General features: G+C 42.6%; 1 protein-coding gene across 1 annotated transcript in view; it reads right to left on the reverse strand.

Annotated features, from left to right (window-relative positions):
- Window positions 1-16,906, reverse strand: part of LOC310739953 (scavenger receptor cysteine-rich domain-containing protein DMBT1-like) — a gene marked incomplete at its 5' end in the record, with an annotated part of 83,026 nt that overhangs the window by 34,518 nt on the left and 31,602 nt on the right. The window contains 8 exons of the mRNA XM_083566247.1: window positions 5,135-5,413; window positions 5,503-5,817; window positions 6,989-7,267; window positions 7,367-7,681; window positions 12,703-12,981; window positions 13,083-13,412; window positions 15,514-15,828; window positions 16,111-16,236. Coding sequence (XP_083422373.1) covers window positions 5,135-5,413; window positions 5,503-5,817; window positions 6,989-7,267; window positions 7,367-7,681; window positions 12,703-12,981; window positions 13,083-13,412; window positions 15,514-15,828; window positions 16,111-16,236 — 2,238 coding nt within the window. The remainder of the gene's footprint in view (window positions 1-5,134; window positions 5,414-5,502; window positions 5,818-6,988; window positions 7,268-7,366; window positions 7,682-12,702; window positions 12,982-13,082; window positions 13,413-15,513; window positions 15,829-16,110; window positions 16,237-16,906) is intronic.

Raw genomic sequence — 16,906 nt, forward strand, 5'->3', positions numbered from 1 at the left:
GATTAATTTGAATGATAAATGTTTAGTTATTCCGGTCGGTGTTTGTTATTATAAATGTTGGTTGTTTCTTTTTCTTTCCTTATGTTTTTTTCTTTATTTGTTTTCTTTGTAGTTTTTTGGTGCCATGGTGCTGTGATCTTATTGGTATGGTGCTATGAAGTCAATCAATAGTTGTGATTTATAGAATGAATTTGCAACAAAGAATTGAGACAATGAGTTCTTCAGTGATGAAGTTTTATTGTACCTGAGTAAAATAAATTGAAGGCACCCGTCAAAAAAATCTCTGCCTCCTTTGTTCGAAGCTGTATTGCTGCTACAGAGACTAATGACAACACAAACGTTTGCCACAGGGGGCAATCTCTGACATTGTGTCTACATTTTGAGTTATTCAGAATCACTGAATTAATGACAAGAGCCTTAATTATAGAAGCAAGTTAATAATTCTACATTACAAAGCTACTTCTAAAATAAATCAATGTTTATATAGTTTCCATGTATATCAATGCTATAATTGAAGCTATATTGCAAATATCAGCAAACAAATTGCCTTGTGCATTTTTTTTTTATCTTAGATGTAAAAAGAATAATACGAGAATGAGGAGAAAGCCAATTTTGTGCTAAGTATATAAGTGTTAGCATTCTAACCAGTAGATGCTATGGTAAATAATAATAAGATATATGTGTAGAAAAGCATTATGTGCTAATAAGATATATGTGTAGAAAAGCATTAAGAAAATAAAACCAAATGTTTTACATAAATACATGAATCCTGAGTAAAGAATAAACTGATTCATATGTCATTTAAATCATTCACAATGATAATATCTTAACTATGGATAGTAATGATCTAATTTAATCATAACTTGTTACTGGACTGTGGATACTGCACTCTAACCTACAAAATTGGCATAAATGTCTGTATCCACATCACTTCTTTGTTTATCGGGATCAACAATAATGTAATCATCATCCGAGTCTTTGGAATCCTCCTCCTGCTGGAAAATGGTTTCTGCATTTTGATAAACGTCTTCATTGTCATCTGTCTCAAGCTTTCCTTAAGGACTCTCATGTGTTGTTGGCACCTCCAACTTGATTTGCTTAAAATGTACAGAGGTTTAGAGGTTAATTTTCTATATAATTGATTTCAATAAAACTAATGTAAGAAATGGTCTGTCCTAAATGTTGTTAAAGGAAAATAATCAGTGATTACATCCTACATGTTTTTGTGCACTTTTATGCCTTGGCAATTAGACACATTTTTCATTCATCATAAAAAAAACATAAAAATTTAATCCGTTTATAGTAATTAGTGTAAAGTCTGCAAAACAAGATTAAGACTATTGTATTACTGGTATATTATTGTGAAACTCACACTGCATATCATTTGTCTTATTCAGCTGATCATCTCCTGTTTGTTGCCTTTTTACAAAGTAAATGATGAGTGGAACTAGGAAGAGAAGCAGTCCTGCTGTCACTCCAACACCAATGTAGGGAGCTAGAGATGCTGAGAGCAAAATCATCATCATCATCATCATCATCATCATCATCAAGATTTTAAAAAATATAACTGCAGAACAGAAAATAACAGACCCAATTACTTCTACTCTACCTTTCACAGTGATGACCAGGACCTCATTGGCAGTGGAGGTAAATGTACGTGAAAACACATTAATCTCATAGGTACAGCTGTAGTTTCCATGATGGACAAAATCTGCCTCAGGAAACAGGAAGACGGCTGAGTGGTTAACAGCTGATTGAGTTCTGGTGATGTTGGATCCACTGAACTTCAAGTGAAAGGAAACTCCTGGATAGTGAGGTTTAGTGGAGCAGATTAAGGAGAAGCTGTAGCCCCTTGTCACATCTGGTCTATCAGACCCTCAATGGAATAAACCACCGGCAGCACTGAAGGACATATTGGGCTGCAGCAGGTTTACTAGAAAATAACGAACAGAAAAGCCACTTTCGTTAAATCGGAACTGATGAAGAAGCTGCTAAGGGCTGTGTAAGGCACACACATTTTATCAATCTAACAATTATACTGTATATTGTTGATATTTATTTATTTGATAAAATTATAGATAAGAGTCTATAGTGTACTTTGTAGCCGTGAAAAGGTAAAGGTGTATGTTAAGATTGTTTGACACTAGAAATTTAGAGTGTCTAAACTTTGTAGTTACGTGACACAGTGGAGCATTCTAAGTCAGTTTTTGAGGGAGCTGACTGTGCACATTGTGCTCGCATGTCAATGCGAACACTCCGCTCTCAGTGGGCACTCTTCGAGGAAAAACAGGTGGTGGCGTTTCAGAGGTTCCTCTCACATTGCTCTCATGGGGCTGCTCAGCAGGCGCAGCCCCAAGTACCACCCAGCACCTCCCGTCATTGGGAGGTACAGAAACAGAGCGTCGCTACTTGCGCTCCCGCTGTGAGGGATTGTGTGCAATGCTCTGGGCCAAAGCCCCAGGAGATGACTGATCAGTCATTTTCAATAAGAGACCTGGTGCATCAACCCTGCCATGTTCAGTGCTTCAGGGCACAGCCAGGTCCAGCAAGCACTCTCCCCAATTTTTACCCGGCATCGTAGCAGACCTGGAGAACTCGTGGCCTCCTTTAACACTCCTCGAGCTACACCAGGGCGTAGCCCCGGCTCTAGGCGTACCAGAGGTTAGTCTATATAGGCTGATACCCTTAAGAGACTACCTGGCAGGTTGATTGTCGATAAAGTTGCATCCTCCTATGAGTCCTCTGGTCGCCCCACTCCCTTCGGGGTCAGAGCGCACTCGGCTTGGAGTGTGGCAGCTTCTAAGGCTTGGTCCTTCCAGGCCACAAAGGGTTGTTCCACCCCCTCCAACTAATGACAGCCAATGTCAAAGTTGGACAGCCAGTAGATTTTATTCCCTAATAATAAATTTTATTCTGTGGGATTCCACGGAAAGGCTATGACCAAGACAAATGCAGACACGGAAGTGCATGTTGTGAACCCATAAGAGCAAGTTGTGTAGGCTGACAATTACGTTTATCTAGTTTGTGTGTTAGTTTGTTAATAAAGTCATTCAAGTAATACTTTTAATGTCATGAAGTGCACAGGCACAAAAGCAGAAACAAATGCAAGTGCAGGTTAGGTATGTTTCTTCAAATTCTAAATGTGAAACAATTTAAGGTCAGGTGGTTGGCAAACAATATAACAGAAAAACAAGAACAAGAAAGGAGAAACAAAATGAGATCAAACACCAGGAAATTGCAAAACATTAAACAATGAACAAAAATAGTGGTGTAAAGTACAGTAAACTCTACACATTACTACAGAGAGCTATGACGGAAACAAAATACTATTTACAGTGAGGAAAATGAGTATTTGAACACCCTGCTATTTTGCAAGTTCTCCCACTTAGAAATCATGGAGGGGTCTGAAATTGTCATCGTAGGTGCATGTCCACTGTGAGAGACATAATCTAAAAAAAAAAAATCCAGAAATCACAATGTATGATTTTTTAACTATTTATTTGTATGATACAGCTGCAAATAAGTATTTGAACACCTGAGAAAGTCAATGTTAATATTTGGTACAGTAGCCTTTGTTTGCAATTACAGAGGTGAAACGTTTCCTGTAGTTTTTCACCAGGTTTGCACACACTGCAGGAGGGATTTTGGCCCACTCCTCCACACAGATCTTCTCTAGATCAGTCAGGTTTATGGCCTGTCACTGAGAAACACAGAGTTTGAGCTCCCTCCAAAGATTCTCTATTGGGTTTAGGTCTGGAGACTGGCTAGGCCACGCCAGAACCTTGATATGCTTCTTACAGAGCCACTCCTTGGTTATCCTGGCTGTGTGCTTCGGGTCATTGTCATGTTGGAAGACCCAGCCTCGACCCATCTTCAATGCTCTAACTGAGGGAAAAAGGTTTTTCCCTAAAATCTCGCAATACATGGCCCCGGTCATCCTCTCCTTAATACAGTGCAGTCGCCCTGTCCCATGTGCAGAAAAACACCCCCAAAGCATGATGCTACCACCTCCATGCTTCACAGTAGGGATGGTGTTCTTGGGATGGTACTCATCATTCTTCTTCCTCCAAACACGTTTAGTGGAATTATGACCCAAAAGTTCTATTTTGGTCTCATCTGACCACATGACTTTCTCCCATGACTCCTCTGGATCATCCAAATGGTCATTGGCAAACTTAAGATGTGCCTGGACATGTGCTGGTTTAAGCAGGGGAACCTTCCGTGCCATGCATGATTTCAAACCATGACGTCTCAGTGTATTACCAACAGTAACCTTGGAAACGGTGGTCCCAGCTCTTTTCAGGTCATTGACCAGCTCCTCCCTTGTAGTTCTGGGCTGATTTCTCACCTTCCTTAGGATCATTGAGACCCCACGAGGTGAGATCTTGCATGGAGCCCCAGTCCGAGGGAGATTGACAGTCATGTTTAGCTTCTTCCATTTTCTAATGATTGCTCCAACAGTGGACCTTTTTTCACCAAGCTGCTTGGCAATTTCCCCGTAGCCCTTTCCAGCTTTGAGGAGGTGTACAATTTTGTCTCTAGTGTCTTTGGACAGCTCTTTGGTCTTGGCCATGTTAGTAGTTGGATTCTTACCGATTGTATGAGGTGGACAGGTGTCTTTATGCAGCTAACGACCTCAAACAGGTGCATCTAATTTGGGATAATAAATGTAATGGAGGTGGACATTTTAAAGGCAGACTAACAGGTCTTTCAGGGTCAGAATTCAAGCTGATAGACAGGTGTTCAAATACTTATTTGCAGCTGTATCATACAAATAAATGGTTAAAAAATCATATATTGTGATTTCTGGATTTTTTTTTTTAGATTATGTCTCTCACAGTGAACATGCACCTACGATGACAATTTCAGACCCCTCCATGATTTCTAAGTGGGAGAACTTGCAAAATAGCAGGGTGTTCAAATACTTATTTTCCTCACTGTATAATGACAGGATGAGGTAAAAACAACACAAAGAGATACACGTGGCAATGACTTGAGAATAGAATGTGGAAGTGTTTAGTGTAAGAGGGTTTATCTCTGACTTTTAAAAAAAATTTCCAAAAATTATTTGGACAGCATATAAAAGGAAATAATCACAAAACACTTGTCAGTATAACAACCTGCCTGCACTTACCCACAGTAATGTTAATGGAGCTGCTCCTGGATGAAGTGGAGTTACTTTCCCTGTATGTGTAATCACAGGTGTACTCGCCCTGATGTGAGGCTTCTACAGTCAGAGTAAATGTTGCTGTAGACTCTGCAGTTTGCTTCTTTATTGATGTCCCACTTTTATATAAACTAAAGTCTACAGAGATGCATGTTGGGCTGGGTGTGGAACATCTGAACTGAAGGACTTCTTCAGGTTTGACCACAGAGTTTGGTGAAATCTGAGTCAGTGTAGGAGTCTGTATGTCTTATAGTAAAGAAATATTTTTAAAATGTTAGTAAATGTATTTAAGCACGAATTTCTTTTTTGCAAAAAGAAAAAGAACAATATCTTACTTGAGCACACGACTCCAGCATCTTCACCGTGTCCACAGTTCTCTACTCTAAATCCTCTGTGTGAGCACTGATCTAAGTAGCTCTCAGTTCCATTACACTGAACATCATCCAGCCAGGTTGGTTCACGTCCCTGACCAAAGCAAGCATTACGAGGAGCAGTGACGGCTTTACCACATCCAAGCTGCCTACACACCACCTCTGCATCCTTTAAGTCCCAGTAATGATCACACACTGTTCCCCACTGGGTTTTGTGCTGGATCTCCACTCGACCACAGCAGTTACTCGAACCATTCACCAGCCGGATCTTATTATGGACTGATTTATTATATAAAAATCAAAAGGATTGTATCAATGCCAGATTTTTCAGTTCATCAGATGTATCCATAAGCCATAGAAATCTTATTTAAAAAAAATACATTTTCTATCTGAACTACAGAGTCTCAGCTGAACAGTTGAATATCAAAGTGTTCAGGTTTTATTTATTTTTTTGATTTTTAGTTTTCTTAACCAAATAATTGCAATCAATGATTGCAGAAAACAATAACATTTTAACTAGATTTAATTGAAATAATTGTGTATAACAATATAAATTATTAAAACATGTACAATCCCAATTTTAAAAAGTTGGGACAATTTGTAAAATGTAAATAAAATCAGAATGCAATAAAGTGTTATTTATTCTCAGTAAAAAATATATTTTTGTATTATTGTAAATAGAATATGGGTTTATGAGATGTGCAAAACATGGCATTGTGTTTTCATTTACATTTTGACAGTGTCCCAACTATTTTTGGAATTGGGTTTTTACATGCACCGTTATACATTTACAAAATAATCAGCTGATCATCAGAATAACCAAATACAATGTTTACGGGTGAAATGTAGACATCTATAAAGATTTGTAAATGATGTTCATAAATCAGCACTTATTATATTTGAAGAAAAATTTAACAATTTGCTTTTTCATCAACTTAAGCATGAAAGTAGGTACAGTAAGATTTCAAACACTACAGAACTCTGACAGGCCAAAAGTTGCTGAAATAGAATATTAAACAGTATTATAGTTTCTAATTCTCATTGTAATTTTCCATTTCTATAGTAATAAATTACACTGGGAATCATATGGTGGAAATCTTGTATTACTATTTTATAGACATATGCAATTGTTGTAAAGAGGAGAGGAGTTTATGATCACAACACCTTACTGTAGATTATTTTCTTATAAAATGGAGGGTTTTATTCTTTCTGTAAAAGTAACACTAAAATACTGATCAGTAGTTGAAGCTTAGGCTGAATTATTAAACCAACACTGACTGACAGTTTTTGTGTTAGTCTGTTAATAAAGCTATTTACTGTAACACTATATGAAATTTATAGAGGATTTGTGGCAATTCTGGGAGAGAACAAAAATTAGATAGTGATTATTTATTATTTAATGATTATTGATGATTAATACTGGTCAGTAAAACATCCTGCCTGCACTTACCCACAGTAATGTTAATGGAGCTGCTCCTGGATGAAGTGGAGGATGTTTCCCTGTATGTGTAATCACAGGTGTACTCGCCCTGATGTGAAGCTTCTACAGTCAGAATAAATGTTGTTGTAGACTCTGCAGTTTGCTTCTTTATTGATGTTCCAGTTTTATATAAACTGAAGTCTACAGATATGCATGTTGGGCTGGGTGTGGAACATCTGAACTGAAGGACTTCTCCAACTGATACCACAGAGTTTGGGGAGATCCGAGTCAATGTAGGAGCCTGCATGTCTAATCATACATTAAAATATTAATTTAGTATGCATACATGCTTAAACAGGTTATTAGTGGAATAAAAAAACAAGCAAACAAACTAACAACAAAACTTACTTGAGCACACGACTCCAGCATCTTCATGATGTCCACAGTTCTCTACTCCAAATCCTCTGTGTGAGCACTGATCTATGTAGCTCTCAGTTCCATTACACTGAACATCATCCAGCCAGGTTGGTTCACTTCCCTGACCAAAGAGAGCATTACGAGGAGCACTGACGGCTTTACCACATCCAAGCTGGCTACACACCACCTCTTCATCCTTTAAGTCCCAGTAATGATCACACACTGTTCCCCACTGGGCTTTGTGCAGGATCTCCACTCGACCACAACAGTTACTCGAACCATTCACCAGCCTGATCTGATTATGGACTTCAAAAATCAAAAGGATTGTATTAATGACTCATTTTTCTGTTCATTAGATTTATCCATAAGACATAGAAATGTAATAATGAAAAACAGCAGCTGAGTATGCGGAATCATTTCAACTTTAATCAACACTTTCCTTGTTAATAAATGCTATTTATATAAGCTATTATAAAAAAAAATAAATAAAAAAAATCTAGCTGAACTACTATCCACCGGCTTCGCCTGGTCTCGGCGCCCCGCCTGTATGGAGCGCCTCTCCTACATACTAACTATCCACACCTGAACCTCATTCACGAGGCCTACTTAAGGACCTCGGCCCCACTATGTGGTGTCCCTTATTGCACGTTGTGCCTAGAGAACTTTCAAACTCTGTTTTCACCGCGTGGACCGCGCCTCTCCTCAGGCGCACCACGGATATCGCCTTCACGACTTGATATCCGTTTCGGACTTTGTGGGCCTCGCCACCGTTCGGCGTACCACAGATTATCTCCTTCCCATTTCGCTTCCCGAGCAACTCTCCGCTATCCTATGTTTTCTGAATAAAACTCACTCCATCTACTACGGCTTTCGCCTCCGTTTCTCCACGCATGACAGAATAACAGACCTCAAAACAAAAACCAAAAAATAGGAGTTCAGCCGCGGCTAGCACAGCCGCCACCCCTCCCTCCGGCAGCCCGATGGCCCTTCCGGCTTCGTTTACGGGTGACGCAGCCGGGTGTCATGGCTTCCTGCTCAAGGTGAGACTCTACATAGAGATGCAATCTCATAAATTCCCATCTGATCACGCTAAGGTGGCTTTCCTCATCTTACTTCTTTTCATCAAAGCGCGAGCCCGGCTATCAACTCTTACACGCAATTCACGAATCATTTTACGGAGGTTTTCAGCGTTGCCACAGGAGTGCTCTCAATGGTGAATCAGCTGCTCAGCCTACGCTAGGGGTCTGATAGCATAGCAGATTACAGCCCTTATTTCCGTACCTTAGCGGCCACTAGCGGCTGTATTGAGGTTGCACTCTTGAGTGTCTATCGTCTGGGTTTAAACCCAGAAGTCAGATATGTAATGGCGATCGACGATGACACTCTGGGTTTAGAGGCATTCATCCAACGATCCATCGGGATGTCCCAACGCCTCGCCACCTGCCGTCCTACAGAGGTTGAGACCACCTCTGCCTCAACGCCGGCTCCCGAACCAGAACCGATGCAGTTGGGGTCTCAGAGGCTCTCTAGGAGTGAGAGGAACCACCCGCAAACAGCATGGACATGCCTCTACTGCGGTAATACAGACCATCGCATCTCTGAACGCCCTACCCGGCCTTCCCGACCAGCAGTGACTACGGTAGAGTTTCCCACCGATATCTCCTCGCTGTCTAAGTTGGTCGTAACACTCTCTACCCCCACGCTCTCTCTCGCTGTCTCTGCCGGTAACTTCATCTCCCAGGACTGCCTCAACAGGCCCCAGCATCTCTGGGAGAGAGGTAACCAGAAACTAGCTGTCCAAACCATACAAGGACACCTGCTTGGTTGGGGCTGGGTGAAGTACTGCACTCCCACCATCACGCTTAGAGTGAGGCTGTTACATTGGGAGGAGATACGGTTCGCCACACGTCTTCCCCCCATCGGCTGTGGGATTGTGCGATCGAGCTGGTACCGGGAGCTAAACTACCAAAGGGCCAGGTGCATCCCCTGTCCGCACCATAACGCAAGGCCATGGAGGAATTTGTCTCACGAGCTCTCCGCCAGGGTTTCATCACCCCATCATCGTCACCAGCCACCTACAGTTTATTTTCTGTGGGAAAAAAGGATGGCAGCTTACGTATACACTACCTTAACCTGAATGCTCAGATCGCTCCTCTCCCATTCCCACTCCCTCTGGTCCCGGCCGCTCTGGAGGACTTACGTGAGGCTCTGATCTTCACCAAGGTGGACCGCCGGAGTGCGTTCAACCTTGTACAAATCCAAGAGGGAGACGAATGTAAGACCGCATTTCTCACTCCATCTGGGCACTATGAGTACAGGGGAATGCTGTATCCCTATCCGTTTCGCTGGCGGTATTCCAGGGGTTTATGCACAAGGTGTTCGGCTCCTTCCTTCACAGAATCGTCTAGTATACATTGACGACATTCTGATTATCTCCTGAACACTCTGATTATCTCCTGAAAACTTCCTGAGCATTTTGAACACGTGTAGATCCAAGTTGGCAGCGCGGCAGTAGCTTGCAGCGGCCTCTCCGGATCCAAAAATGGTGCTTTACTGTGTACCGTGTACAACTGTGTATAGTAGAAGTGACAATAAAAGCCTCTTGACTTGACGTGAGCCAGGTACTCAAACAACTACGGAAACACCAGCTGTTCCTGAACCTCTCTAAATGCGAGTTCCACTGACCCAAAATCCACTTCCTGGGTTATGTCATTAACGCAGAGGGTATACAGATGGACGAGAGGAAGATCACGGCGGTTTGGAACTGGCCACTCCCGTGGCGCCACTTCTCCGCCATCCTGACCCCCAGTGTCCTTTTGTGGTGGAGGTGGACGCGTCCTCTACTGGAGTAGGGGCTGCCTTGTCCCAAGAATCCGGAAAACCCCCCGGCTTCACCCGTGTGCCTATTTCTCGTGAAAGCTGTCCCCAGCCGAACGAAATTACGACATCGGCAACCTGGAGTTGCTGCCCATTAAGCTGGACTTGGAGGAATGGAGGCACTGGCTGGAGGGCACTGCTCACCCATTCATGTTTATCACCAACCACAAGAACCTCCAGTACCTCCGGGAGGCCAAAAGACTGAACCCACGACAAGCCAGGTGGGCCCTGTTCTTCACCCGCTTTCAATACGTCCTTAAATACAGACCTGGATCAAAGAACGGGAAGGCGGACGCCCTCTCCAGGATGACCGGTAAATCCCAAGCCTATCATGCCACTCCCGTTCATTCTCGGCCCCATCGTCTGGGACCAGCAGGAGGAGATTTGCCGGGCCACACTCTAAGAACCGGCCCCGACTGGAGGTCTGGAGGGTCACACCTATGTTCCGACCACCTGTAGGCAGACTCTCCTCAAGAGCGTCCATGAAGTGCCGGGGTCAGGTCATCCCGGGAGCAAGTGGACTATCAGATTAGTACAAGCTCGATACTGGTAGCCTGAGATGAGCCAGGACGTGGCGAAGTACGTACGGGAGTGCTTCGCCTGCACCATGGCTAAGGTACCACGACACCTTACAGTAGGCAAGCTAGTGCCTCTCCCCATACCACACCGTCCCTGGTCCCACCTCGGGATATACTTTGTCACTGACTTACCTTGGTCGGAGGGCCACACGTGCATTCCGGAAGCGGTCGACCGGTTCTCCAAGGCCTGCTGCTTCATCCTGCTAAAAGGGCTGCCTTCGGCCCTGGAAACCGCGGAAGCTCTCTTCCACCACGTATTCAGGAACTTCGGGCTTCCAAAGGAGATCGTGTTTGACCGCGGGCCCTAATTCATGTCTCATGTCTGGTGGGCGTTCTTCCGGCTGCTGGGGGTGTCAGTCAACCTCTCTTCTGGTTATCACCCTCAATCCAACAGCCAGACAGTACGCCCAGAACTCGCTACGCCAGGTACGCCCTTCCAATGCGTGTTGGGGTTTCAGCCACCCCTCTTTCCCTGGTCGGACAAACCATCTCATGTGCCGTCTGTGGACTACTGGTTCCGTGAAAGTGTCCGGGTATGGGAGTCGGCACACACCCAGCTGCAGCGGGCCCTCCGCACCATCACCGTTTCGGGTGATCAAGAGGCTTTTATTGTCGGGTGTTCCACGGTGCTCACCCGCTTTGTCCAGCGGCCCAGGCGCAGGGTTTGGGCATCAGGGGCCACACCAAGGGGAGGGGGTGATGTCAGGGCTCCACCGACTTTGCCTGGTCTCTGCGCACTGCCCGTACGGCGCGCCGCTCCTGCAAACTAACTATCCACACCATTCACGAGGCCTACTTAAGGACTTCGGCCCCACTATGGGGCATCCGTTATTGCACGTTGTGCCTAGAGAATTTTCGAACTCGTGTGGGCCGCGCCTCTCCTCAGGCGCACCATGGATATCGCCTTCACGACTAGGTATCTGTTTCGGACTTTGTGGGCCTCGCCACCATTCGGGGTACCAAGGATTATCTCCTTCCCTTGTCTCATTCACTTCCCGAGCAACTCTCCGCTATCATTTGTTTCCTGAATAAAACTCACGCCATCTACTACGGATTCCACCTCCGTTTCTCCGGATGACAACTACAGAGTCTCAGCTGAACAGTTGAATGTCAAAGTGTTCAGGGTTTTTTTGTTTTGTTTTCTGAACCGAATTATTGCAATCAATTTAAACAGTTTAGCTTGTTGGTTAACACAAGCCATGCAATGTTTGCTGAAAACAATTACATTTTAACTAAATTTATTGGAAATAATTGTGTATCAAAATATAAATTATGAAAACATGTACAATACAAATTCCGGAAATATTGGTACAATTTGTAAAATGTAATTAAAATCAGAATGCAATGAAGTGGTATTTATTCTCAGAAAAAACATATATTTTGTATGATTGTAAATAGAATATGGGTTTATGAGATGTGCAAAACATGGCATTCTGTTTTCATTTACGTTTTGACAGTGTCCCAAATTTTTTTGGATTCGGGTTTTTACATGCACCGTTATACATTTACAAAATAATCAGCTGATCATCAGAATAACCAAATACAATGTACTGGACAAAGAAGCAGCTCAAAGGCTGAAATGTAGACATCTATAGACATTTGTAAATGGTGTTTATAAATCAGCACTTATTATATTTGAAGAAAAATAAAACAATTTGCTTTTTCATCAACTTGAACATAAAAGTAGGTACAGTAAGATTTCAAACACTACAGAACTCTGACAGGACAAAAGTTGCTGAAATAGAATATTAAACAGTATTATAGTTTCTATAATACTTTTATAGAGAGAATAAAAATTAGATAGTGATTATTTAATGATTAATGATTATTGATGATTAACACTGGTCAGTAAAACATCCTGCCTGCACTTACCCACAGTAATGTTAATGGAGTTGCTCCTGGATGAAGTGGAGTTACTTTCCCTGTATGTGTAATCACAGGTGTACTCGCCCTGATGTAAAGCTTCTACAGTCAGAGTAAATGTTGCTGTAGACTCTGCAGTTTGCTTCTTTATTGATGTTCCAGTTTTATATAAACTGAAGTCTACAGAGATGCATTTTGGGCTGGGTGTGGAACATCTGAACTGAAGGACTTCTCCAACTGATACCACAGAGTTTGGGGAGATCCGAGTCAGTGTAGGAGCCTGCATGTCTAATCAAACATAAAAATAGTAATTTAGTATGCATACATGCTTAAACAGGTTATTAGTGGAATAAAAAAAACAAAAAACAAAACAACAGCAAGAAACTTACTTGAGCACACGACTCCAGCATCTTCATGGTGTCCACAGTTCTCTACTCCAAATCCCCTGTGTGAGCACTGATCTATGTAGGTTTTAGTTCCATTACACTGAACATCTTCCAGCCAGGTTGGTTCACTTCCCTGACCAAAGCGAGCATTACGAGGAGCACTGACGGCTTTACCACATCCAAGCTGCCTACACACCACCTCTGCATCCTTTAAGTCCCAGTAATGATCACACACTGTTCCCCACTGGGCTTTGTGCTGGATCTCCACTCGACCACAACATTTACTCGAACCATTCACCAGCCTGATCTGATTATGGACTGATTTATTGTACAAAAATCAAAAGGACTGTATTAGTGACTGATTTTTCTGTTTACCATTTGTATCCAAAAGCCATAGAAATCTTATAATGAAAAACAGCAGCTGAGTTTCCAGAATCATTTCAACTTTAAACAACACTCTTTTTTAATAAATGTTATTTTTATAAGCTATTATAAAAAAAATGTCTATCTGAACTACAGAGTCTCAGCTGAACAGTTGAATATCAAAGTGTTCATTTTTTTTTTTTTTTTTTTTTTTAAGTTTTCTTAACCAAATGATTGCAATCAATTTAAACAGTTAAGCTTGTTGGTTAACACAAGCTATTCAAAGTTTGCTGAAAACAATTACATTTTAACTAGATTGAATGGAAATAAGGGGGGAGTGGTGGCTCCAGCGGTTAAGACGCTGGGTTATAGATCGGAAGGTCTGGTGTTCAATCCCCGGTATCGCCATCCTGCCACTTTTGGGCCCTTGAGCAAGGCCCTTAACCCTCTATGCTCCAGGGGACCCTTACAAGGAAAATAAATCAAGGACCGTGACGTCAGAGCGATGTGGGGCTGCCTTCCCATGGGCTCACCACCTGCAGGAGGGACCGTAAGGGACCGGTTCTGAGTGGATCGGGCAGCAGTCGAAGGCGGAGGTCTTGACAACCCGATCCCTGGACAAGGAGAAGTGTCTAGGGAATCCGCTTAGACTGCTGCCCCCGCAACCCAAATTACGGATAAAGCGGGAGAAAATGAATGAATGAATGAATGAATGGAAATAATTGTGTATCAAAATATAAATTATTAAAACATGTACAATCCCAATTTCCAAAAATTTGGGACAATTTGCAAAATGTAAATAAAATCCAAATACAATAAAGTGGTACTTATTCTCAGTTTAAAATATATTTTTGTATTATTGTAAATAGAATATGGGTGTCATGCGATAGAAATGGAGGCAGAAGCCGGAGTGCAGTTTGTGTGGTTTTAATGAAGAGAAGATAGATCGACAAACATGTACCAACTGGGATGGAGAGTCCGAGAAGGAAACATCAGTGGTGGGCTCAGAGAGCGCGGTCCACAATGTCCAGAGCAAAGATTGCAGGATATTCCGAGATATGCTTTTAGGGAAAAGCATAGCACTGAATTGTACGGTGAGTCCAACTGAAGTCGAAGCATATGGTTAACAATAACGGACGGTGAATGAGAGTGAGTGAGGGGTTTATGTATGTGCCGGGAACAAGTGTCAGGTGTGGATAATTAGTAGGATGGCGAGGAGCTCCATGCGGGCGGGGCGCACACGGGAGGAGAAGCAGAGTTCTCCCTGACAATAGGTTTATGAGATGTGCAAAACATGGCATTCTGTCTTCATTTATGGGAATCATATGGTGGAAATTTTGTATTACTATTTTATAGACATATGCAATTGTTGTAAAGATGAGAGGAGTTTATGATCACAACACATTACTGTAGATTATTTTCTTATAAAATGGAGGGTTTTATTCTTTCTGTAAAAGTAACACTAAATTACTGATCAGTAGTTGAAGCTTAGGCTGAATTATTCAACCAACACTGACTGACAGTTTTTGTGTTAGTCTGTTTATAAAGCTATTTACTATAACACTATATGAAATGTATAGAGGATTTGTGCCAATTCTGGGAGAGAATAAAAATTAGATAGTGATTATTTAAAGATTAATGATTATTGATGATTAACACTGGTCAGGAAAACAGCCTGCCTGCACTTACCCACAGTAATGCTAATGGAGCTGCTCCTGGATGAAGTGGTGGATGTTTCCCTGTATGTGTAATCACAGGTGTACTCGCCCTGATGTGAAGCTTCTACAGTCAGAGTAAATGTTGTTGTAGACTCTGCAGTTTGCTTCTTTATTGATGTTCCAGTTTTATATAAACTGAAGTCTACAGAGATACATGTTGAGCTGGGTGTGGAACATCTGAACTGAAGGACTTCTCCAGGTGAGACCACAGAGGTTGGGGAGATCTGAGTCAATGTAGGAGCCTGCATGTCTAATCAAACAGAAAAATAGTAATTTAGTACGCCTACATGCTTAAACAGGTTATTAGTGGATTAAAAAAACAAGCAAACAAACAAACTAACAACAAAACTTACTTGAGCACATGACTCCAGCATCTTCATGATGTCCACAGTTCTCTACTCCAAATCCTCTGTGTGAGCACTGATCTATGTAGCTCTCAGTTCCATTACACTGAACATCATCCAGCCAGGTTGGTTCAGTTCCCTGACCAAAGCGAGCATTACGAAAAGCACTGACGGCTTTCCCAAATCCAAGCTGGACACACACCACCTCTGCATCCTTTAAGTCCCAGTAATGATCACACACTGTTCCCCACTTGGCTTTGTGCTCGATCTCCACTCGACCACAACAGTTACTCGAACCATTCACTAGCCTGATCTGATTATGGACTTCAAAATCAAATGATTGTATTAATGACTGATTTTTCTGTTCATTAGATGTATCCATAAGACATAGAAATGTTATAATGAAAACAGCAGCTGAGTTTGCAGAATCATTTTAACTTTAAACAAGACTTTCTTTGTTAATAAATGCTATTTTTATAAGCTATTATAAAAAAAAAAATTCTAGCTGAACTACTATCCACCGGCTTCACCTGGTCACCTGTTTCTCCACGCATGACAGAATAACAGACCTAAAAACAACCACCAAAAAATAGGAAATCACACTACCTCCAATGAATCCCCAGCCATTCACGCCGTCAGACACGGTCTGTGAGCTCAGCACCGCTATCCGAGCCGCTTTCGCTTCAGCCGCGGCTAGCACAGCCGCCATGGCTTCCTGCTCAAGGTGAGACTCTACATAGAGATGCAATCTCATACATTCCCATCTGATCACACTAAGGTGGCTTTCCTCATCTCACTTCTTTCCGTTAGAGCGCGAGCCCGGCTATCAACTCTTACACGCAATTCACGAATCATTTTACGGAGGTTTTCAGCGTTGCCACAGGAGTGCTCTTAACGGTGAATCAGCTGCTCAGCCTACGCTAAGGGTCTGATAGCATAGCAGATTACAGCCTCCATTTCCGTACCTTAGCGGCCACTAGCGGCTGGATTAAGGTTTCACTCTTAAGTGTCTCTCGTCTGGGTTTAAACCCGGAAGTCAGATATGTTATGGCGATTGATGATGACACTCTGGGTTTGGAGGCATTCATCCAATGATCCATCGGGATGTCCCAACGCCTCGCCGCCTGCCGTCCTACAGAGGTTGAGACCACCTCTGCCTCAACGCCGCCACTGGCTCCCGAACCAGAACCGAAGCAGTTGAGGTCTCAGAGCCTCTCTAGGAGTGAGAGGAACCACCAGCAAACAGCAGGGACATGCCTCTATTGCGGTAATCCAGACCATCGCATCTCTGAATGCAATACCCGGCCTTCACGACCAGCAGTGACTATGGTACAGTTTCCCACCTATATCTACTCACTGTCTAAGTTGGTCGTAACACTCTCTACCCCCACTCTCTCTCTCG

This window comes from Silurus aristotelis (genome assembly GCF_946808225.1).
Source record: "Silurus aristotelis genome assembly, chromosome: 17".
Lineage (NCBI taxonomy): Eukaryota > Metazoa > Chordata > Actinopteri > Siluriformes > Siluridae > Silurus > Silurus aristotelis.